At 37.8% G+C, this 25,157-nt stretch overlaps 1 protein-coding gene across 4 annotated transcripts in view; it reads left to right on the forward strand.

The window, feature by feature from the left end:
• The first annotated feature begins 2,282 nt into the window (after positions 1 to 2,282).
• Positions 2,283 to 25,157, forward strand: part of QKI (QKI, KH domain containing RNA binding) — a 134,202-nt gene continuing 111,327 nt past the window's right edge. For all 4 annotated transcript variants that reach the window (XR_014021952.1, XM_081294237.1, XM_081294238.1 and 1 more), the window contains exon 1: positions 2,283 to 2,572. Coding sequence is in view for 3 of the 4 variants with exons in the window: in XM_081294237.1 (XP_081150363.1) it covers positions 2,431 to 2,572 (142 nt within the window). In the remaining variant the exon portion in view is untranslated. The remainder of the gene's footprint in view (positions 2,573 to 25,157) is intronic.

The following is a 25,157-nucleotide window of genomic DNA, read 5'->3' on the forward strand; positions in this document are numbered from 1 at the left end:
TACATAAGCAAATGATTAATTCTGCATCACAATAGTTCTTTTCTAGGTACTCAAACTGTATTTTACACAGTTTTTGATCAAATTATTATTCCCTGTTTACACAATTCATTCCTTAAATAGATAGCTAAGAAGGTCAATATTCTATGGCTCTAGGCGAGGCTATGGCCTTGGGGAATTAAAAATATTTCATGTTATATGTGTTTAACTTTGTCTACCAATGCTATTCCATTCCCTTTACCCAAGTAATAAAATTATAAAATAAGAAAAAGAACTCTGTAGCTTTTCAATTAGAGTCAGAAGCTGCTGGCTATATTTGCTCAAAATTCTTTTAGTACCTTGAGCACAACACATAGAAGTGCTCTTCAGATGTGTAAAGCAGTTTGACAGTAAGGCACCGCTAAATTCACAGTAAGGCATGATTAGCCACTCCTAACTCTCAAATGGGTAATTTGATATTAAATAATTGTGTGTGCATTAATTGAACACATTATAAAGAACTTGCAACGAAACGCAGACGCAAATGTAGTAACTGGCAAGTTTCATAAATCAAAAAGGACTTCACGGTTGCAATTCACAAAATTGTGCTCCAAGCAATTTTTAAGTATTTGAAATCCGTTATATTTTATGGAAAAACCTCTTGCCCTCGATATTTTTCAAGTCTGTAAAAATAAATGTTGACTTTTGCTTTTCAAACTGTATATGCTCTTTATTTCATACGGTGACTTCATTCTATTACACAACCCTGATGCCATCTCCAAGCAAAGCATCTCAAAACACTGTTTAAGCTCCCCTCCTTGCTCAGTCCACCGCTGTGTTCACTGCTGCACCTAATTCGCTTTCTAAATAACGGAACCGCGCAACAAGCTTCCCCTCCCGAGGGCGCGCGTCCCGCCGCCCACGCCGCCCGTGGGTGCGCACGCGTGACTGCGCGCGGATAGGCGGGTTCCCGCCCAGCGCTCCAAGGCTACTTTCCAGCTTCCCAGTGGATGGCCGCGCCACGGGGAGCGCAGGCGACGACGGGAGGGTCGTCACGCGCGGCTCCACCCGGGAGCGGCGCGCCCAGTAGGCGCCTGCGGAGCCCTGCGGAGGCACGCTGCGGCGCGGCCAGGGACCCAACTCAGGCCAGCCCGCCCCACCCGCAGTCATGACCCGGACTCGTTCCTGAATAGAGACCGGCGCCGCGCGGGTCCGACGGGCCGGCGCACGGTGCGAAGCCACCCAGCCCCCAACACCCAGGGCCCCGAGCTGGGGCGGCTCGGAACGGCCCTTCCTGTCACGGCACGAGGCGGCCGCCGCCCCCCTCCCCACGCAGGCGCGCTCCGGGCCCCGCCCCCGCCGCGCGCTCGCGGGCGGGGCGACCCTCGGAAGGGGCGTGGCCACAAGCCTCGCCGCGCGCACGCGCTCTCGCGCCCCACGGCTACGTGTCGCGCCACGTGATGCCCACCCCGAGAGTCCCCCCCTTGAAGCAACAGGACGTTAAAAAAAAAAAAATCTCTTTTCGGAGGATAGCGGGGAGGGTGGACGAGAGGTTTTAAAAAAACTATAGTAACGTGGGGGAGGCGAGGGCCGCCGGCGGCGAGCGCAGCGCCGGCGCGTCGTGGCGCGTCCCGGGGAATTCCTCTCGTCGACCGCGCCCGCCCGACCGCGCCCGCGGCCCCGGCTCCCGGCGGCAGAGCGCGGGGGCGGCCCGGCCCCCGCCCCACACGCCCGCGGCCCCCACCCACGGCGCCCCGCGCCCCCCCCCTCCGCCCTCGGTCACCCGTCCCGGCACCCAGGCCGCCCGAGCCAGATCGGGAGGGTAGCACGGCGCCAGCGGCCGGGCCGGGGGCGGTGGGCGGCGGGAGCGCGCCGGCCGGGCCCCGCTAACGGCCGCCCTGCGCGGCCCCGCCCGCCCCCGCCCCCGGCCCTCCCGCCGCCCCTCCCCCCGCCGCCGGCAGCGCCGCCTGAACTGAGGCGAACTCCGCCGCCAAGTGAGTGAGGAGGAGGAGAGGAGGAGGAGGAAGAGGAGGAGCGCAGTCGGAGCGCGGCGGCAGCGGCAGAGCGCCGCGGCGGGGACAGAGCAGAGAGCCCGAGCCCGCGCACCGGCGGCGGCGCTGAGCGGCGCGACAGCAGCAGCGGCGGCCCGGTCCAGCGCGGCGCAGCGGCCCGCGCCGCACTCGGAGACCCGCCTCCGCCGCCGGCCTCGCGAGGGAGCGCCGCCCGGGCGGCCGAGGGCTGCCGGAGCGCGTCGGGCGGCGGAAAGTGCCTGCGGGGGGCGGGCGGGCGCGCGGAGCCGGCCGCCGCGGGGCTCGGCGCGGGGCCCGGAGCGGGAGCCGGCGCGGAGCGGGACGCCGCGTCCCGAGCGGCCGGCGGCCGGGGCTCGCCCCCGCCCCTCCCTCCTCTCCGGCGGCGGCGGCGGCGGCGGGCGGAGTGAGCTGCGGAGCCTGGAATATGGTCGGGGAAATGGAAACGAAGGAGAAGCCGAAGCCCACCCCAGATTACCTGATGCAGCTGATGAACGACAAGAAGCTCATGAGCAGCCTGCCCAACTTCTGCGGGATCTTCAACCACCTCGAGCGGCTGCTGGACGAAGGTGAGCGGCCCGGCGGGCCCGGCCCGCCCGGGACGGAGGGGCGGCGGGAAGGTCACGGCCGGGCGGGACGCGCGCCCCGGGACCGGGAGGCCGGCGGCGGCGGCGGGCGGGCGCACAAAGGCGGCCGGCGCGCGGCGGGCGGGGACTGGGGTCCCTCCGGGCCCGGTGGCGGCGCGGGGAGGCGGCCGCGGCGGCGCAGGCCGGGGTCCCGGGCCACCCTCCCGCCGGCCGTCGGGTTCTGCGGGCGGCCGCGCAGTCGTGCGGGCGGGACCCTCGGGCCTCCAGCCACGCCGTGGCCGGGCGAGCTCGGAGTGCCCGCGGGGAGCACTTCTGCCCTTTTGTTGGGGAAGCGAGAGCAGTTGGGGAGTTTGACTTCACTTTTTGGGGGTGGGGTACGAAATGCCGCGCGCTCGGCCCGGGACACGGCCCGGGGCCGAGGGAACTCGGGCGGAGGGCGTGCTCCGGGCCGCCGCCCGGGGTCGGCCCGGAGAAAGCCCCCAGGAGCGAAAGTTTGCGAGAGCTGCGTGGCGGGGCGCCGCGGGCCGGAGATTGACGGCGGCCGACGCCGAGCTGGCCAAGTTGCGGCGGCCCGAGCGCAGACGCCCGCAGCCGCGAGGCGGCCGGCGGACTCGGCGCTCGCCGCGGAGTTGGTGCCGGAGCTGCCGGCCGCCCGAGGACGCCGAGGCCGCGCGCCGCGGGGACGCACCGCCGGCCCCAGATTTCCCAGGAATTTCGAGGTTTTTCACGTAGAGCCCGGGAAAGGAGAGGAGCCCAGGGAGTTGGAATGTCACGGAGGAACAAAAGACCGGAATATCTCCCTGGTAAAAGGGAGTTAGAGGGATCTCCGCAGCTTTTGTTGACTCGAAAGTCAAAGAAGCGGTTCTAAAATGGGAAACCTTGAGGTGCTGCTGCCTTGTTTGGCTTAGGTGTTAAACGTACAGCACAACGCACCTGGCAGCGGGCGCTTGCCACCCTTGGATCAGCCTATCTGTTCATCCCAAATTGTTCCGGAGAAAACGAGCTGGCCCTTTAAGGGGCTCTGCTTTTCCTATTTGTGTTGGCATTTGAAAGATTGTGGAGGCAGAAAACTTTCTGGAATGTCAAAAAAAAAAAAAAAAAAAAAAAAAAAAGCAAGCTGGAACTCTTAAATTGAATATTTCCAAATGTGAACGCTAAGGGGCGCCAGTTATTTTTTTTAAACCATGGAAACGTTTGCAACAAAATGTGTATGTAGTATACTCAATAATCTGACCTGTGTTAAAGTTTAGTTGAAACTTAAAGATAATTTCATCTGCCGTTATGTGTTCATAAATGTTTACAAACATGGAAAACACTCGGTACGCAGTTTTTTCCCCACCTTGGCCTATTTTGGTTAAGTTAAAGTTTAAGGAATATTAGTAACAATTTCTAGTTAAAAATATTTAAATACAGTTGTTTAGAGAGAATCCTTTTATATACATTAAAACTAACATTGATCTTGACAATACTTAATTAAATTTTATTCCCAAAATGCTAAATTAAGTTGAACGGCATAGGAAACTATACAAGTCAGGAAATACTTGTATTGTTTATGTGCTACTTAAAATACTAAATAATTTGAGTTATAATTTGACTAGTTTAAAAGGTTTCTCATTTGTGTGTTTATGTTGATCTGAAAGCTCCAAATCAATTTGCATTTGGGTCCCTGTTAAGTTTCTAATCTTTATCTTTAATAATTTTTAATCCTCCAAATCTAGAAATTTCAGTTTTGTCATTATCTTTAACACCAGTTTCTTTCTTTCTTTCTGGTTGAAAATAGCAACCTTTTGAGTTTTAAATATGGAAGACCACTAGGATGATATATTCTTAACAATGTATTTTTCCTTTGTATATGGCTTATTCTTTCATTTTAGTCTATCTTTAACCCTTTTCAATTCCCGGTTGCATAGATTGCTTCAGTGTGGTAGCTAGCATATTTAAAATGGACAGCATAATGACTAGGAAGTTTGATTGTTTTTTATCAGAGCAGTACAAACATGCAGGAAAGGGGGCTATTCCTTAGTGTGGAATAAGCTGCTTCCTGTAATTGTTAGCCTTGTTATAAACTTAATTTGACTTAAGAAAAGTATTGGTTTCTTAAGTGCATCCCATTTTTTACTTGTTGGATAGTTTAATTGTGAATTTTGTCACGTTGTGTTTTACCCCTTCGTGGCCTGTCATTGTCTAAAACAAATTAATCATGATGTCTGTTTGTGGTTAGGAATTACATTTTCTTTTGTCTATAATGCTTGACAAAAATTCATATGAATTTCTAAGTTTTAGTTTATGAGTAGGTATACTTTCTGATAAATACCAATTTTGAATGAGCCTCTCCGGCAATTTTGTTTTAAGATACTTTTTGAATAATACGTTTCAAAATATTTTGTCTGTCAGTTGGAGAGTTTTTATTTGGCTAGTTGCACATTTGGGAGTTAAGTATTGGTTGGATTTCCCTACTTTATTAAAACGTCAGTGCTTTAGAAGAAGTATTCATTTCCATGCCAAGTTAAAGTTAACCTTTAGTCTGTATCCCGATTATAGACACTCTTTATGTTTTATTGTTTAGTTTTGTGTGGAGTTGTCAGTCTTTTTCTCCCAAGTATCTTCAACATGGTTGTTTTTTGAAATTGAGAACATATTTTTAGGTTGGTCCAGTTATATAAAGGTCCTAACTTCAGTTGTTAATCCTAATACTTAATCTTTTAGCAAAGTTAGAGATGATCACTGGATTACAGATGAAACAGGTCTTCAACTGCTCTCTCCAGAAAGTTTTCCACAGAACCCTGACCATCCCTGGGAAAGAGCTACACAAAAGAGTTTATAGGGAGGGTGTTTTTTTTTTTTTTTTTTTTTTTTTTTGGTCCTGGAAATGGGAAGCAATAGCAGTAGTTGCAAATTATGTGTTTATAAAATTTTGCAATTTAGAATGAAAAAGGTGAAGAATGAAATTAATTTGACTTAAAAATCTCAAATAGAGGAAAATGGAGAACAAGGAATTATTTAAAATCAGATTTTGAGTTTCAGTGTTTTGAAGTATTTTTTTTTTAAGGGCAGTGGGGAGGTTAAAGTTGGTAAAATTTAAAAATTTATAATATGATTTGTGAGAAAGAGTAGTCTAAGTCTTATTGTGGATATTAGGAAAATTAGTGTGCAGCTCAGAAAAAGCCAACAAGATTCTGCATTCATGGTTTCAAAAATTATTCTTCATTTTCTGATTTTTTTTTCCTGGTAAAAATTTTTCTTCTCCCTTAAAAATGTGAAAAGAAATATTTTTAAATTAAAACTTGCTTAATAGTTAATATTTTTTCCATGTAAATTTCATATTCATTCATTATTGGACATGTTCCTGTAATTTTCTTGCATTTCGTTTTTATTTTAATAACTTTATTTTTTTGAGAAACTTGTCTACAAAAGCTTTGGTTTAAAATTACATGGCTGGTGGTAATCAAAGGACTCTGGCTGTATAGTTTTTTAGAATTTTACCTTTTTTGTTGTTGAAGAAGGAATCCTTGTTGACAGTAATCAATGTCTGTGACATATTTTACTTGAGGTGAGGTAATTAATCTGTTGGTTTGAGGCTAAGATTCTATTTTTGTACATGAGCCCTTGCACTAGTTGGGATAATAAAGAGCCTAGCATTTTATCATCAATGTTCTTTCCATTATCCTTTCTTCTTCCCGGGAGGTGTCACCAGCTATATATGGCAGTAATGGAAATAATAATTTTGTATTATGTTATAGGCTATTTATTCAGCATTTATTCTGTACTGTCTGACCTAAAAGAGGTGGTTCCTTTTTAAACTTTATCCAGTTTACATGTTTTACAGTATGGTATACTCTCAAAGATATATGACAGTTGTGGTAATAAAAATGTCTCTTTGCCAATTGCATTCACCCGTGTATTTGGTATGAACACTTTTTCCTTAATGATTTTGAGAATATCCAGTTGAAACAAGTACGTTTCACTTTTTGTTTTGTTTTGTTTTGCCATGGTTCAGTCTCATGGCCTAGACATGCTCTGCAAGCACTGTACCACTGAGCCACACTCCCAGCCTGTATTTGATTTTTAAAAGTGCTTTGTGTACATTTCTCTTATTATTGCAGCACCGTCACTGTCCTGGAGCTTCATGGAACTTCATCAGGTTCTATGAGAACAATTTTTTTTTTTTTTTTTTTAAAGTGAACTAGTCTGGGATGAAATGGAGGAAAATAAACCCTATTGCTTTGACCTGGCCTTTCCTGAAACATGATTCAGAGGCTCCTTTTTTGAGGCCAATTATCTTAGAAATGTAATGTTTTTTCTTTTGTTTTTGTTAAGAAAATTACACCAATGAGATCACAGGAGCAGCTTTTTATAAACTGGAACTACGGTTTAGTTTACTTGAGAAATTCAATGTAGCTAATAAAGTTTGTCTGGTTTATTTGTTGATGCAGTTGTATGCAAAGATTGCCCTTCTCTGTCAGAGATGGAAAATACTGGGTTTTGTTTGCTAACTTAAAAGATAGCCCACTGTCCAGCTGCTGTCAAAATACTAAAAATCTCTTTTAATAAAAAAGTCAAGGGGACTGGGGATAGTGAATAGGCCCATGTCAGGGATCATAATTATATGCCAGATTTTTATTTACATGGTTGACAGGACTTTATTACTTCTTTGGATCCCTTTATTTGACATCAGCTGTTCAATGTGAATTTTAAGCTCTGTAGTTTTTTCTTGTAATTAGAACTTTTTGGGGAAACATACGCCATTTTGAAAAATAGGTATTTCAGTCTTGGGGCCCCAAATAGCTAGGTTATTTAATGTCCAAGAGAGATTTCTTACAGCCTTGTATTCATTTAACAGAAAAAGAAAAATATTCAGCTTATCAATCATTAGTATTTGTTAAGTTATTCTGACGATGTTAAGAAGTGGTCTGTGAACACCTATCCATTCTGCTTTTTTTTACATGCTACTTTATTACCACTGTTAATGTTGGAATATCTCCATCTGTTTTGTTTCTGTCTTGGAACTCATTCCTTGAAGGTGGTGGCTACCTTAGAGCCTGGCATGTGGATACATAAGTTTTTGTTGAATTAATGAACACATTGACACCTCATATTCTTTTTTTATTTTCAGTTCTCTAAAAATGGGATGTGCAGTGATTTTTTAAAAATGGAAACATTAGAAACATTGTCTAATACAAAGTTAAGCAGTTATGTTCTGATTGGTGATGGTTTTGAATACTTAGAGAATGTACAGAAATTTATTATTTGTAGCACAGCACTTGCTCTTAAGTACTACAAATAATATTGAATAGTTTTATCACTATTAATTTTACTTTATATCACATCCCCAGTCCTTTTCATTTTGAGACAGGGTTTCTCTAAATTGCTGACGATGGCCTGCAACTTGTGCTCCTCCTCCCTCAGCCTCCTAAGTAGCTGTGATTACCGGCATGTGCCACCACACCTGGTTTGAATGGGAACTGGGAAGAATAAAATTGCTTTACTTAATCAGCATAGTTTCTATTTAGTCCTTATATAAATTAGTCCAAAATAAATCAGTCTATAAACAGAAAGACCATCAGTGCTCATTTTAGCTCTTGAAAGTTTTGGCATTTATGAAATTATATGAAGTAAACTTTTTAAAAGTCATTTACCGGTAAAAGTCAATAATAGATATTGTGTTATATGCAAAGCACAAAAATAGGAAAAATTCTTATCCCCAAGTGCTAGTTTGGTGTGTTCAGGATAAAAGAAGACTATGAATACTTTTAATTTAGAAGAAAGCTGAGTGTGATCATATGTGGCAGATTGTCATTTAATACAAATAAGTTTTTTAAAATAAAGGTGTGTCTGTAAGCTAGTTTTGAAACATTGCCATTAATTAGAAGACAAATTGAAATTGAGTTAGCTCAAACTTAACTCTGTCCTTACTGAAAGAAATCTACTTTTCTTCTCTAACAGTAACAGTGCTTAAAGATTTGCCATGACTTTTAAAGAAACAGGTAGCTTGTAGAAGTCCTTTGTTTAGGATTCTTATTATTACAAAAAAAACCCCTACTTGTTCATAATTTTCTGAAGCAGAAAGTCTAGTTTGAAAAATTCAGCAATTCTAACAAATCTAACAAAATTTCATTGTGTTTATAATTTCTTCATATGTTGATTCTAACCTATATGTTTTATTGAACTAGTTTTTGAGGCTGATAAAGTGAATCAGCTTATTGTCATTTCTGTCATATTATTTATGAGAAGTAGAATTTGTCAGGTTGGGTGTTTTGTTATCAGTGTGGATAAATCCACAAAGCGGTCCCTTGTTAGGGCCACCAGGCACGTGTGTGAGTGTGTTTGTATGTGCAGAAGGAAGAGATGCAGTGTGCCCTGCACTTGAGAGGGTGCTGGAGAATGGTAGGTTCCAGAGCAGGAGGCCTTTGAAAAAATGAGAAACTTGCTTGGTCCAGGATGGAAAAGATACCAGGTCTTAAATAAATACCTTACCTTTGGCATTTGTATAGGACAAGTCATTTAAGAAGGGCACCATTACCTGGTCAGTAGCAAGTTCTTGGGGAATCCTTGGTAAACTAAGCTAATTTGGTGGTTGGAAATACATAGGAAAAATTAAACAACAAAAGTGTATTACTTGGGCTGGGGATGTGGCTCAAGTGGTAGCGCGCTTGCCTGGCATGCGTGCAGCCTGGGTTCGATTCTCAGCACCACATACAAATAAAGATGTTGTGTCTGCCGAAAACTAAAAAATAAATATTTAAAATTTCCCCCCCTCTCTCATTTAAAAAAAAATTTTAAAAAGTGTATTACTTTTAAGAGAAGAATTAGGGAGTGCATGATAAACGTGCAGTTTTTTTGTTTAAAACTCATTCATAAACTTATGATTTCATTTCATGGTGTCTCAGTTGTATTACAAATAATATTTAAGAGCTCTATAGGAAAAAAAACTAGAAAAATATTTCTTCCCAAATGTGTTTCAGTGTAGGGAAAATTAAAGTAATGCCAAAAGTCCATATTATTTCAGGACTGCTACAGTCTGAAAGGCAAGGGGTGTCTTCATTGCATATGTGCAGAGACTCGGATCTGAGAGGTGGCAACTTGTCCACATGACAAGGCAAGGTTGTAATAATGGTTGGAGCAAGACTTGGAGTTTTACCTTTTGATCTGTTTTGTGTTGTACAACCGTAGGAGAAAAACCCCATGTATGTTTTCATATATAAAAAACAACTTTTGCATTCCCTCAGATTTTAAACAAAGAAAAAGCAAATGGTTTTGTTTCCTAATTCTTCAATATGTTGAACTTGAACAAATCCAGTCAATTTCTTGGGGCTAGAATATGTAGTCTTTTCAAAGTGTGGGGAAAGAAAATTTAAGAGGCCACAACTCCGAAAATAAAGGTGTTTTTGGAGGATTTCAACCTGTTCACTTAAACAACTGTGCAGCTGAAGGATTTATGTAGTCTCCTTTAAATAGCACTGTTGCTATTTTTAGTAACCGCTCAAGAGGGAACAGCATTTCTGATTGAAAGATGTGGTATTGCTAAGTGATTTGAGTCAGGAACAGTGAGCTTGGATCCATTTTAGATGCTTGTAGAAGGAGCAGGCCAGTGATTTCTCAGGGTGGTCATGAGTTGAGTGGCAGTGAGTGCTGCTGTGGAGCCACTGTACCACTGTTTCTGATGCTGACATCTGGAAGGAGGACTGACTCCTTATTTCAGGATTATTAAAAAAAATTTAGCCACAGTTCTTGGTTTTCTTTGTTACAGTAATTGTATCCTTTTGATACAATTTTTACATAGTAGGTGAATTTTTTTTTAAGAAAATAATAAAAACTTTCAAATCCAGGCAATAAAAATTCCTCTGAAGTTACCTGCACTTAATCCTTTAGGTTTTTGCTGCCACCATTATTGTTGCAGTCATCCTCCCATTGTTATGATAGGGAGTCAGTGCTAACTCAGCATGTGTGTGCCTGCACATGCGCTTGCTCAGCATGCATAAAGATGAAAAGGAGTTTGTGTCATAAGCTAATGAAACCCTGTGGTAAAGTGCTAGGAGTTCTTTGTAGATGTGGGTTCTCATCATGACTGCAGTTAGTTTGATCATCTTGGACAAGATGTCTAACCTTTCTGACCTTGAGCTGCTTCATCTGTAAGTGGAATTATTAGCTTTCTTCTTACTGTTAAATTCGGATATTTTGAGGCTAAACGGTAGAACGTGCAGTAGAGCTGTTCATACTAGAAGGTAGCAGCAGCATCAAATTTCTGTCAATGTTTTTAGGTTCTTTAGAACAGAATGAACAACCAGGTAAGCTTAACGTTTGTATAGTAAAAAGCTACAAGGGAGAAAGGTAATTTTTTTCATGTGAATGTTGGCTAGTTTTTATGCACAAGAGAATCACTCATTCCTAGCATGCTGTATGTGGTTGGTAAGAAGTTATACTATGAGCTGAAGCCTCTAGTGAGGTTTTCTGGATCCCTGGAACTGGAGTTGTCATTAACAGCTGATAGTGAGGTGAACAGAGAGACAGGGGATCCTCCAGTAGAAGAGGAAGTGTAGCCATGGTAGATTGGTTCTGATGGGTGCCATAAGTCTTGGTCACAAAGTGTGGATTGGATTGTTAGTTGGAATGGCAAACACATGAAGAGTGGTGGGAACTAAGTGATGATTAGAGAAGTTGGGGGGGGGTGTTAATTATGAGGAGTCCAAATGCCAGAATTAATAGTTTGAATTTTATTTTGAAGGTTGTGTGGAATCATTGAAATATTGGGTTGTGATAATGAACTCCTTGTGGATAAACTATTAAGAACACAGTGAACATAGGAGCTAAGTAGAAATTAGATGCAGTGTGAAGGATTAGATGTTGTGTGTGGTTAACCCATTAGGATGTTGTTATCTTTTTCAGTGCAGATAAATAAACTGAGGGCCTCAAACATAGGCAGGTACTCTGCTACTAAGCTACAACCCCAACCCAGAAAAAAAATGTTTGAATGGTTATATTTTCTCAAAATAGGATGTGGGGCTCATTTGTTTAGTTGTCAGCTCAGTTTTTGGTTACTTGAGAATTGAGCTTAATTTTTAAGAAAGTTAAAGAGAATTGAAGAAATTCTTAGCTCAGGAGTCTGTTAGGAATTAATGAATTGGAGAGGAGTTCCATTTGATCTCACTGTAGTCAGCATCCAATTTACTTACTTCTACCTAAATTTTTTGTTTGTTACTTAAAGTACATTAGAGATATCTTGATATGCCATTCCTCACTATATTTGTGTCAGTTTAAAAATTAACATTTTTTTCTGTACAGTGACATCATATGAAACAAAGTAGAATAATCCTACACATAAAAAAATGACCAATCCATATTTGGATTAACATACTGTTCTTCATAGCTGAGTTGCCCAAGCCAGAATATCAGCACCACTTATTAAATCTGGTTGTTTTGACTTTAAATCTTAAAATCTAGAACTTTTTTATGCCGTTAGTTTACCTTCCCTATTTTGAGGATTAATCCTTCATGCCTTGTGTATCTAGTAGTTAGATTTAAAGGATAGCATCTCTGGTTACTGTATACACAAGTGCTGCTGTATACTTCATGTTGCATCAAATCAGGAGGTGCTGAGACTGGTTCCAGCATTTTTGAAGCCAGCATCAGTACCTTGGTTAGTGTGATGATGGATCCTTCCACTCTAAGTTTAGATTCCCCCGCCCCCGCCTTTGGACCAGGAGTTAGTCTATAACATTAGATTGCCCCATCATTAGATACACCATGGGATTTTCTAATTCTGTCATTCTTTCTACAATTATTATTTTGTTATTCTTTGAAAGGTAGATCTTTTCTCACTCACAGGAAATGTATTGCTGTTTTGAAATAGATTTCTACTGGGAAAGCAAATAGATGCTTGGTTTTCATCTTTATAGGTTGGTTCCCAAAGTACATTGTTGACTTGCTAGCTGCCTCTCAGGTTGACCGTTGAATTTCTTTTCTTTCTATTTAATGATCATTATTATGGGCTCATAGATTCCAGAGACTGCATATAAACAAATCATCTGTAATTATTATTATTATTTTTTTGATGTTCAAATTGTCACAAATTTGGCCATTACTAATAATCAAACTGACTCTTATGTCTTTTGAAATCTTCCTGACTTTCTGGGGCAAATTCCCCTTTGTGCCTTCCCTGTCACATAGCCAGAAGTAGCCATTTCTTCAGGGTTCTTTTCCATGGAAATGGTATGAGGGACTCTTAAGTTAGGTGCTAAATGTTCTTCCTTGTTCTTGGGAAGAACTATGGACAAAGCTACACAGTGTTGAAGCCTTGTGAGTTCATGTTTGTATTTTCACTTTAATTTGAATCTTACTATTAATTTTATAATGCCTTTTTTCAACAGCAAAGCAGTGTTATTCTTGATGGATTAGCTACTTAACTTACTTTGTCCTATACATATCCTCAAAAATCATGATGATAATATATATGAGATCCTCAAAATCATATTATTAATAAAAGTAAACAAAACTGTCTTTAAAATTTTCTTGTCCATTTTTGACAAATTACAGGTATAGATAGTGACCTGTTCTTCTAAATAATTATTTTGTGGGGGAGATGGGATCTTATTCTGTGTATAAGTTTTTATTTTGTACCAAATTTGTATTGGTTTGACCCCCCACCACCACCACCACTGAGTCATGTACCTGACCTTTGTTTTTGACTTTTTCATGTTTTCACTTACCTATATTTTTTTGTTTTGTTTTACTGTTTTTATTAGTTTTTAGCTGCTGCACAGTGAATTAGAGGAAAGAATACATACATTTTTAAACTAGTGGTGTGTGTGTGTGTGTGCACATGAGCATGTGTATATTTTATGGTGGTATGATCCAGAAAGATAGTTTCTTTAAAAGGGGGTAGTTCTCTTTGGATTAGTGTTTTGTATTTAAACCATGAAGTCCAGGAACAGAATAGGAAATATCAGGCAAAACGTTTTAATGTAATGAATTCTTTTAAATAATATCAGTGAAAGAGGAATACATATGACTTTCTAAAAAGCTTTTAAAGTCCTAAAGGTACAGAATATGCCTAGGTAGGAATTAGGTTTTAAAATTGTATTTCTAAGCACTTGCAGAATCTTTACTGTAAATTTTTTGTCTTCAGGAATCTTATGGTAAGAACTTATGTTCCAGTAGATGGGGATATTAATACACAATGGAAAGCATTTAGTGATTAAAATGTATAGATAAATAACTTGCCAGAATAGAAATTTTTGTTCTTTAAATTGTAAGGAAAGAGTTGCTTAGGAATATGATGAATAGTGATTATTGAATTTAATATTTGGGGTAATGTGAAAAAGTTGTGGTATTTCTTTAAAGAATTTGTCTTTTTAAGAGACCATATATTGTAATGTTGATTGTATTTAAATATAGCTGGCTTAGCATTTTGGATTAATTACAGCTATTTTCTTAAATAGTTTCTTCTTTTTACAGCTTTGTTGTTTGGTAGGGGACTAAGTCACATATATCAAGAAGTGTCTTGTCTGTACATTTGATTCTAAAATCTCAAATCAGGTGATTGATTTCTCTTTATTAATATAAGAAGAAAATTTGCCATAGTTTACTGTTATGTTATACAAAGAAAAAGGTTCTTTGGGGAATCATAGTTTATTGTAGTAATAAAAAATTATCAGCAGTAAGAAGATAATCTTATCTCACTTCATTACTATAATGTATGGCATTATAGCATTCCTTGTCAGTTTTTTTTTTTAGTTACGTAAATATTGTATGTTTGTTTTAAAATATACTTTTGCAGCTGTTGGAGATACTGCTCATTTATGTTCTGCTTAGATAGGATTTGAGAAGTATGTGCTTTTGTTAATGATTAATATATTTGAATTGCAGTTTCTATTTAATTTTACTGAGCTTTTTTTCTTAAACTGTCAAAGCAGTTGTAAAATGCCATTTGTTCCTTAATCACTTGAAAATCACCAGACCTCAGGGAAGAATCTTTTGTTTTACATGGGGAACAAGAGAGGAAGTAGCTTTTTGAACTGGTAACAAAATGAATTTAACTTTTTTTGTACTTCCATTTTACCCTAGACTATTTTTCTGTTTTCTGTTATTCCTGTAATGTAGAGAATTGACTATCAAAACCTTTTTAATTCATTTTTGGAGAAAGCATGGTTTGTGGTCTCTTTTTCAGCCCCGGGAGAAGTGGTGAGGACAAAGAGGCATCATAGCACATTGTCTTTGAATCTTAATGGGAATTATTACTTTTCAGGGAAAGTTAGGAATACTTAGTTTTGTATATACATTTTAAAGATGGTTTCTTACTGTTTGTGAGTTTATGAGAAGCTTAAATTTTTGTCCTTAGTAATAATTATAAATTAATATTGTTAAAATAGCACTTATTTTATTCTTATCATAACAAATGTTCTTCATTTTATGGGGAAAAAACTCAGTGTCATCAGTTAAAAGTAAAAATGACCCATAATTTTGGTGAATTTTCTTTAATTATTTTTTTACCTCCTGTATTAATGGGTATAAAAGTATGGGGTATTTTTGTTTTCCTTTTTAAAATAAATTATATCATGAGATTTCCCTCTAAAATCATTTCACTTTTTAATGCTAACATTTCATGCTAATTGTGTTGGAATTACTTAACTGTACTCTGTTGGGCACACCACTTTGCTTTCAGAAAGTGTATGTAATAACATTTTCAGGCAAAAGTTCATTACTCTTTAAAAAGCCTGGTGTTATTAATTTGTAACTTTTTTGGCAATTTATTTAATCTGATATTAGCATTATTTTACTGCATTGTAGTATAAAGTAATTACTATGATACAACATGTAATTTTTGAGTATGTCAGAATTGCATATTTCACATAATAGTTTTTAATGATTTAACAGTTAACACTTTTTATCCTATTCAGATATTTGAGTGCATAGTTTTTGTGGGATATCATGAGGGACACACCAAAATTTCAGATTTATTTCTTCAGGTTTTCTGAGCAGTTGGGTAAGTATTATGAAAGATAATAGGCAACCGACCACAGCAGGAGAGGGAAAGCCTGATGCTGGAGAACCACCTCCTTTTAGGCTGAGGGGTATGGGTGTTTCTGAAGAGGGAAGGTTTCACCTGGCTCTCCTAGGACAGATGGGGTTTCAGTGGAAGAACACAGGAGCAGTGTCCTGTGAGAATACTCTGAGGAGGGAAATAGCTTCTCTAGGGGGAAGAAACTTTTAAATGCTTGTAGTTAATATTCCTGTTCTAGGGATAACAGGAGACCCTCTTAAGGCTTTTCCTTTTACCTCCCCATCTGCCTCCACTTTCTGGTTTTTGTTTAAGGTGTTCTTGTTTCTAGTCTGAATGGGTATTTAAGTTGTAGTGTGATGTTTTGATATGATAAATTGTTGTGTTTTGTTGCTCTTTTGCCTTTGTTGTAAGATTTTTCTTTAATTCTGTCTCTTGCTCTGAACTTTTTTTTCTTTTGAGGTGGGATATGTTATCAGCTTTATTTCTATATTTGTGTACTTTGGCTTTCTCTTTATTTTTTTCCTCCAGTACGCTTGGATTTTACTTAACCCTTATTGTGATGGCAGTTATTTCTTTGTGCATGTGTGTGGTGGGAGGTTGGTGATTATGTTGATTTTTGGGAATGTATCAAGTGCTTTTGTAAAAAGAGGTACTTTTGGATTAGTGTATGAATTCTAGTGTTCATTTCAGTTCTGAATGTTAGTGTGTTTTGTCTATATAGTATGATATAGTTTTTGCCAATGTACCTTCCTTTTCCCATTCTCTACATTTGCTTTTGCTAATGTCTTGAGAGATTGCAATCTTAGGTTGAAAGAGTGAGTTGAGTGTCTACTCATTTCACTCTTGAGAATGGCTTTAGGGGGTAGGATTTGCAAAGCGTGTTTCTTGGAGTACTGGCCTCCAAAAGTAGTCTGAGAATAGGAGGGCCCTGTAAGTAATATTCCTTTTGTGAATTCAGTATGGCTTTAACATATTAAAATATCCAGAATCTATAGTAAAGAAAGTGAAATTGATTTAACTGAACATTTTCTGATATTACTTTTTAAGATAATAGTTTTTCTTTTCTTATTGGAACTAATGTTCCCAGGAAATATGGAAAATTTAAAAAAGGATTTTATAAAGACTTGAGGATTCTGGAGAAGGCAGTTTTAAATAATTGCTTGGGATCTTCACTTATTTTTTTTGAATGAGGATGCTGGTTCTAGTCAGATTAGAGTACCCTTTGAAAAAATAAATTTCATTTAGCTTGAGCTTTAAGTGATAGCTGAAAGGGAATAAGAAAAAGTGTTCTTTCTTTCTGATTTTAATTAAACAGTTAAACAATGAACAATTCAACCAAGTGGGTTAAGTATTGAATTTTGTTTAATTCAGATATATTTGTTATTTAGTTAAGCCTGCTGTTCTCAAAATGCAGTTTTCTTCAGTACGAGAAAATTAGCACAATTCTGACAATGCAAACATACTGAAATTTCCTTTAAATTAGGTACACAGAAAAAATCTGCACATGTTCTAATATACCTGGCATAGGTCTAAAATTTTTAAATTGAGAACTATTGAATTGTAAGGTGAAGGAAAGGGAATTACTAAATTTTGAAAAAAGAAATATTTAGCTTTGCTAGATTGCTTAAACAGTGATGCAGACTTAAGATGTAGTGATGCATTAGTTTTGTGAGATGTAAATCAGTAACCCATTGAGTTTCTGCTGTGCACTTGTAATCTGTGAATACATATTTTTTACAGTTTTAGCAGTTATTCAGTCGTTGAAATTTTGATTATAGTTTGCAGCATCCTTTAAAAAACAGAAGTATTAGGATGAATGGCAGAATTTGCATGGAAGGCCCAGGGGCGAGAAATGGGGAGAGCTATGAATATGGCTTAGTGAAATAGCTTGCCTAGTTCAATTCCAGCACAGGAATGAAGGAGCCAAGAAGGAAGATTTGTCCTCTTTGAAGAAAAATTTGAAATGCTGAGATTTTAAAGCTGAAAGTATCTTAAAAATCAATTCCCTGCCCCCGCCCCCCCTCACTGTCCCATCTTTCATTGTAAATGTAAATGCAGTTATGAAAGGTATGAAGAAATTTTACAGAGTAGCAGAAAACTGCTGATTATAGGAATGATTAATAAATTGTCTCTTGAGCAGAAATATAATAGCTAAATTATGTTATTAGCAAGTAAGAGTACCTTTGGTCCTGATCCTCTCTAAGGAGAATTATGTCATGACTGATAAATTGTATAATGTGACTACTTTCTGGTTTGGACAGTCTTAATTACTTAAAATTCCATTTTGTTTCTTGAAGTATCTATTCCAGGGTATTTTTACCTTTTCCTTCAAATAAGAATAAAATCAAGTATCTAATGCATAGTCCTATTAAAATGATGTTAAATCAAAAACATCAGGTACTCCTAGGTGTTCATGGTAGTCTCTATTAACATTTCCAAACAAGCCTGAATTTAGGCCTTGGAGCAATTAAATGCATATTTGCATAAGAGTTTTCACTGTTCTATGTTTTACACAATATAAGTAACTTAAAATCTTTTGTTATAAAGGGTTAAGAGTTGTTGACTGCTCCAGTTACTTTAGAGCTGTAGGTCACTTGACCTAGAATATTGTGATAAAAGTCTTTAAGGAAAGGAAAATTCAAAAGCCAGGTGGTCTGAATGCTCAGTCTGGATTCCCTACCATTGTTAGACTAATACTTAGACATGTTTATGTTGATGTTCTGTGCAGGTTGTAGTTTATAGATTTGGACGGACTTCTCTAAATTTCAAGGGATAATCAATCGAGAGAGATAAAAATATTTTGTTCTTTTTAAAATCTTGGGTTAAAAGGGGGGAGGTGAATAGATAGGCATATCTCTTAAAAGAATAGTAATTAGGGAGGATGAAAGATCCAAGTTAGAAAACCCTAGGTCTATTTTTAGGTTATAGTAAAGTTGAATTATTTTATAAGAGGATGATTTTTTAATATTTGATTTTTCACCCAAATGAAACTTGATTTTTCCAATTGAATATCATAGGATATGTCCTAGTTAACATTGCTGTTTTGGCTTAATGGAATAGCTTGCCTAGTTCAATTCTAGCACAGGAGTGAAGGAGGGAAGAAGGAAGATTTGTCCTCCTTGAACACATGTAGATGTATTTCAAGTTGACCAACTTTGGCTATTATTATTATGTGTATGTTTAAAGAAGACTTTGAAGCCTGAGAGTGAGAATATTGGAGCAAGTGATGATAATTAAGAGGATCCTCAATCAGAAATTTTTGATTTTTATGAAGAAAGTATATACTGACAGTACAAATATGAGCCAAAAAGGTAGCATGTAGCATGTGTCTAAAATGTTTTAAAAAATATAAAGAGAAATGTTATGAAGTATGCAGTAAAGTCCCTGCATGTATTTATATAACTACACTGAAAGTTTTATGAAATAATATTTGTACTGCTTATGATGCAATTTAGTATATTTCTTCTCTATTTCATTAAAAAAAATGCTGGTTGTGATTAATAATTTAATGGGTTATGACCTGTGTGGTTTTAGCAGAACTGATGCTGACTTTTCCTATAATTTGGTCAGCAAACTTTTTTAATTCAGCACTTTACTGGATGTTGGGGATACAAACATGAGTAAGATATATCTACTCAGTCCTTGGAGCCATATAGTGGTATAAAGAGAAAAATGAAAATAAGAAATTACAGTACTTTTAACTGCTGTAATAGGCATTCCCAGTCTAATACGGAAAGTACATTGTTTTCTAGCAGGAAGATGAAAGGTTTTTCTAGGTTCACATATAGTATATAATCTGATCATTCCTCAGGTTTAATTTAATTTGAAATATAGTTCTTTTTTCCCCCCATCTGTGTATTCTAAAATGAATAATACCAAGTTTGCTTATAAGAGATTTGAATTTTTTGTTTACTGATCAAGTTTGTTAAATATCAAATACTTTAAAAATTTTTACAAATGAGCAAAATTATTACTTTCCTAAGTATTTCATAGTAACTAGCTTTAATATCATTACTTGGGAAATATTTATTTCTACTCAAACTATTTTGCCCTCCATATTTTGGCTTTTTAAGAAAAAGTCAGGTCAAATTGTGGGTTAAACAGGTATCTGAATATTGGCTCTTTGCCAAGATGATGAAAGTTAAACTAAAAACAAACCATGAATTTCTAAATAGAGTAAAAGGTGGGTACTTAATTATCCAACACTTAAGAATGATTTTATCTTTCATTGCCATTTGGAAGTATTTTATATATCGACTTTCCATCTTATGGTTAATTCTCTCAAAGTAACACTGAATCTAGCCAGGTGCTGGTGCTAGATTCAGTGTTACTTTGAGTCTCCACTTCTTTGGGAGACTGAAGCAGGAGGATCACAAGTTTGAGACCTAGCTTCAGCAACTTAGTTATATGCCCTGTCTCAAAAAAGGCATGGGAGTGTAGTTCAGTGGTAGAATCTATTATGTGCAAAGCCCTGGGTTTGATCCCCAATATCATAAACAAAAAAAATTGGAGTTCAGTTAGATTTTATCCAAAACCTGAAAGCAAGTATGGTATTTTTATAGTTTAGTTTCTGTAGGTTACAGAATTTTCACAGGTTTTCCCTAGGAGTGATAAGGCTGTTTCATCAGGTTGAAGAAGCTAATATCTGAGTAGATGTGGTGGTTGCTTTAGAATTATTTTGCCGTTAGCAGTGAAAAATGTTTTCCTTATAGTTCTTGTGCAGCAGGCCATGGAGTAAAGCACATTTTTATAATAAAGGTGATGAATTTAATCGCAAACTGGCAGTCAAATGGAAATTGCAGACCTTGATACTGGGAGAAAATTGCCTATAAAGCAACTCTTGAGAGAACAGGCTTTAAATTTATCCACCCATTTCGACATTGAGGAGAACATAGGAATCATAGGATATTTTGCTTGGCCTGCTTAGTTCAGATGAATGACACTTGAGTATTCTATTTATAAGCTAGAGATAGTGGGCTTAAAAGTTGCTTAAGCTTTATACATAAAAACTTTAGCACGTGTGTATTATTAAATATTTAAAATACTGCTTTTAATATTTTAGCACATAATGTTTAATGAATTGAAACTTTGAAGAGTATGCCATGTATATCATATGTTTGTTGTGTATATGAAGAACTGCAATCTGAAAAGAATACTGTGTCTGGGTTTGTAAAATAACAATTGATAGAATGTCATCAATCTATTGTTTTATATTGTATTTAAGTAGTTTGTATTATAAAATGTAAAAATGTAAGCACAGATTGGTGGAATTTCTATTGTGGGAAATCTAGACTTTGTCATTTTTTACTCTTAAGTGAATAATCCTTGTTACTTCTTGATTATAACCTAAACTTTTGACCCACCATGTAGTATTTAGAGTGTTTAACCCTGAATACAGGTACATTGTAGCATCTATTTTAATAGATAGCCATCTACATGTTCAGAGAATTACTTGTGACTATTAGTAAGCAAAACCTAGCCAAGGATGGTAAATGTTGAAATATAACACTTTTATTATAATTATTGAAACTGGATTTTAAAGGGGAACGAGGGTTGCTTCTAGAAGTGTAATAGGTTTTGCTGGAATATAAAACTCTGATCTATTTTTTATATAGTACAGAACATAATGGTGATGCTGTGGTGAATTTGTTTTCTTGAAATACAGGATTAGAAAAGAGTCTTAAACCAAATGTGGGAACTTAATATTTAATGATTGAGGAAGCAACGATAGAAGGGAGAAAAAGGTTTTTACATATTCTCTGTATTCAGGAAACAGTTTATTGAGGTTGTGGGTTGGAGACCAAATATATGAAAACCAGGAAGAAATAGAAATATTCCTTTTTTAATTAAGACAAGAACCAGTAATTGTATCTTTGTCATTGAAAGTAGTTTCGTTTAAATTAATTTCAGCACTAGAGCTTTGAAAGATTGATGGAATTGCATCCTGACCTTAGCTTGTAATGTTGAAGACATATTTGAATATTTCTTCCAGTGCTGAGCTTTGCACTGAGAGTACAGTTTATTTTAAAATAAGTCAACTCCTTCATTCCATTATCAGTGATACAGATGTTTGGGCATCTGATTTATTTGACTTAAGTCCTGGCAAGTTTAAAATTCGGAGATAGAGTCTTAAGATTGATATTCTTTATGCTAGTCCTTCTTAACAGAAGTATAATGTTAACATTATTTTTGATTTAGGAAATCTATGTGCAGAAAGGACAGGTTTATTTTTACTTTCACAGAAAACTTAAAATTCTATGAAGTTTAACATCTAAGGTGAAACTGGAGTAAGGTGTGTACAAATATATAATTTGCATATAGGTATTTTAGTATATACTGAATATTGATAATATCAAAATTTTAGTATTTTTATATAATCTGTAAATTTACTATATTTATTATCAAAGTATAACTGACTGAATATAATGACTTGTTTACAAGCTGACTCTAAATTCAGTTTCTATAGATATTGGTGGTGATTTACTTTTCCCAAATATTATATGCCAAGTCCATATCCAAAACACAACTGTTTATGGGGTAAATGTAGCCACACTTGTTTAGTTTAAGATTTTGTATGTGGAGATAGATAGTAGGGATTGAACCCAGGGACACATACTGAGCTACATCCCCAGTTCTGCTTTGTATTTTAAGACGGGGTCTCTCTAAGTTGATTAGGCCTTAGTAAGTTGCTGAGGCTTTTGTGATCCTCCTGCCTCAGCCTCTTGAGCTGCTGGGATTATAGGCCTGTGCCACCACACCCAGCTTCAAGATTGTTTTTGACAGAGCCTGAACTGCCTCAAGTTATCTAAGATCTTGGGATGTGAAAGGATTCTGAGATGATGTGTTTGAGTAGTCATATTACCTAGTTAGCTTGAAATTACAGGATTCTCAGGTGTTGCAGGTGAAGAAAGTATTTTCAGATTGGCATAAAAGGGGATGCTTTTCAGTTTTATTGGATCACTAGGGTTTTGAGTTATAGTTATACAGAATACATTACCAGGTTACACAGTATTTATAAAGTTACATAAATACATTACAGGCTAGAATGTTCCTTTCCTAAATCCTTTTTCCCAGATTCATTTGAGGTTAAGATAACTTTAAACTCTGGAAAATTGGTTAAACTAGTGAAAGTCAAATCTTGGAGCAAAAAAGCTGTGGCCTTTTAAAAAAAGAGTGTGTTGTAGGAGATGTGCTGTAGAGTCCTTTTGCCCCAAATATTTGAGTCATTTTTAATAAGCTGAATGTACTGTAGAGTTTATATATTAATGGTTTGTAAGATACTGTGGATTATGAAGTTGAATATTTGAAAAATAACAGTAAAAATGAGTTGGAAAATTGTAGCTGTTACACATTCTTAAATTTTGCTTTTTTTTTTTTTTGATTCCCAGATTTTTATTTCTGGAGCTGTACACCAGGTATTAAAGCACAACAAATACAAAATAATGCTCAAAAATCAGTGTTTATGAACAGATATTAAAATCAGTGTAGCAATAGCAACTTCTCTTGAACATTGGCTACCATACTTGTTCTGATTGTCATTAATTTATCTCATGCTTACAGGGTACTTATTTCAAACTGGGACAATAAAATCACATCATCTAGGAGGAATGGTTTCCTTTTATGAAAAAATTAGGAACTTTTAAAAAAAGTTTTGTCAATATCTTTATAAATTTCATTTTCCGTTTATAGACAATGTGCTTTGAAACTCTGTGCAAACAATCTCCTTGGCGGTCAGGTTTATTTGTTAGTTTACATTCAAAGTTGAAGTATTTACTAGTGTCTTTGATTTCTAAGTATGTAGAGTCTAGGGAAAGGCCAATTTCAGATAATATGTTTACCAGATAGCTATAGCAGATACAGGTTGAGTATCCCCAATATGAAAATTAGAATGCTAATTTGCTAGAGAGCTAATATGATGCCTTAAGTGGAAAATTCCACACTTGTTGTTAGATGATGGGTCACAGTCAAAATGCAGGTGCCCTTAAAATATTGTATGGAAAAAAAACCCTTCAGACTGTGTTGAATGTGTATATGAAACACAAATGAATTTCATGTTTAGATTGGTGTCCCATCCTTTAAATAATCTCATTACGTATATGCAAACATTCCAAATTCTGAGGACATCCAAAATCTGAAACCCTTTTGGTCCCAAACATTTCAGATAAAGGGTATTCTACCTGTGCTGTCTTTCAGGTCTGTCCAAGTATTGTACAGTTCCTGAATATATAATCTCACATCATATATGGTGATGATATTGATGAGTCATACTGTTGTTATTTTGGACATATATACATGCTTCTGTATATACCCATATGTATGTACATATGTTTATGGTATTTAACCACTTGATACACACAGGCATACACTGAATCTTTATCCTTTGAATTGGGAATAACTCCAGTTTCAAGAAGAAGAAAATGGAGGCAGACTGAAACTTTGCAGTAGGTTTTTTTTTTTTTTGTTTGTTTGCTTTAAATAAAGATTGTGCTTTGGGGAGTTTGCTTCTTCCTTCTCCATCACAGATTGATCCTTACTGTTAGACTGTCCTGTGTTTTGTAAATTTTTTAAAAGGTGAAAATTTTTACCTAACTTGTGAACTGATGGTGTCTGATAGTTTTGTTTGTTTTTGGAGAATCAGTTTTTCTCTTGCTTTGCCTTATCCTCCCTAATATGTCCATTACATTAATTAAATCTTTAGTTAGGGTAACTGCAGCTCTGAGGAGTTAACTAACTGTGTAAATAGCTTGCTTGTTTTGACATTGTCATTCCTCTTTTCATGGGAAAAAATAATATAATATATTCAGCAGTTAGCACTGACTTTCTTAAAATGGACTCACTTTCTGGTACATTTTCATATTCTGATGTACTTCTTACTCTTACTATTAGAATCCCCAGCACCTGTAAATTGGCCTAGTTTTGAGACATTGTGACATTTCTACTGTTTTCTTGCCTTAAAAGTTTGTATTGGGAGTTTGTAATATGCTTCTGAACCTTCTGTTGCCCATGAAGTTATCCCACTACACATGGCAGAACTTGGCTATTGTTAGTCTTCCTAGGAGTGTTTTGTTTTAAATTGTTATTAGGTAGAGATTCTTGAACTCACATAAGAGATACGTTTCTAATGACAGTATTTTATTCATTTCAGTGTCAGTGTGGTGATGATGGTGAAGTGCTGTTTGAAATAGTTTTTTAAAAGCTTTTGTTTGATATCAGTAATTTTCTACTTGCCCCCACCCTTGGTGGTCCTTGGTGGAGACAAATCTTTGTTCTTAGAAATTCTATGCATTTTTGAAATTTTCTGCTGTGAAAAATTAATATTGGTTTCAAGGAACATTTACCTACTTTGAATGATAACTTGCATGTCTAAACCTTACTGTGTTTACTTTGAAGCACAGAACTGTTCATTGACCTCAGTCTTAGAAAAATTTTGGATTAAAAATAAAAAGTACCTTGAGCAAGAAAAACTACTTGCCTGGATAATCACAGAGATTGTTTAAATTATTAGTCCAGTATAAAGACGAAATTAGGAGTCAAAAAACCAGGGTTTGGGGGCTGGGGATGTGGCTCAAG

The sequence above is a fragment of the Spermophilus citellus genome (assembly GCF_964194105.1).
Source record: "Spermophilus citellus genome assembly, chromosome: 5".
Lineage (NCBI taxonomy): Eukaryota > Metazoa > Chordata > Mammalia > Rodentia > Sciuridae > Spermophilus > Spermophilus citellus.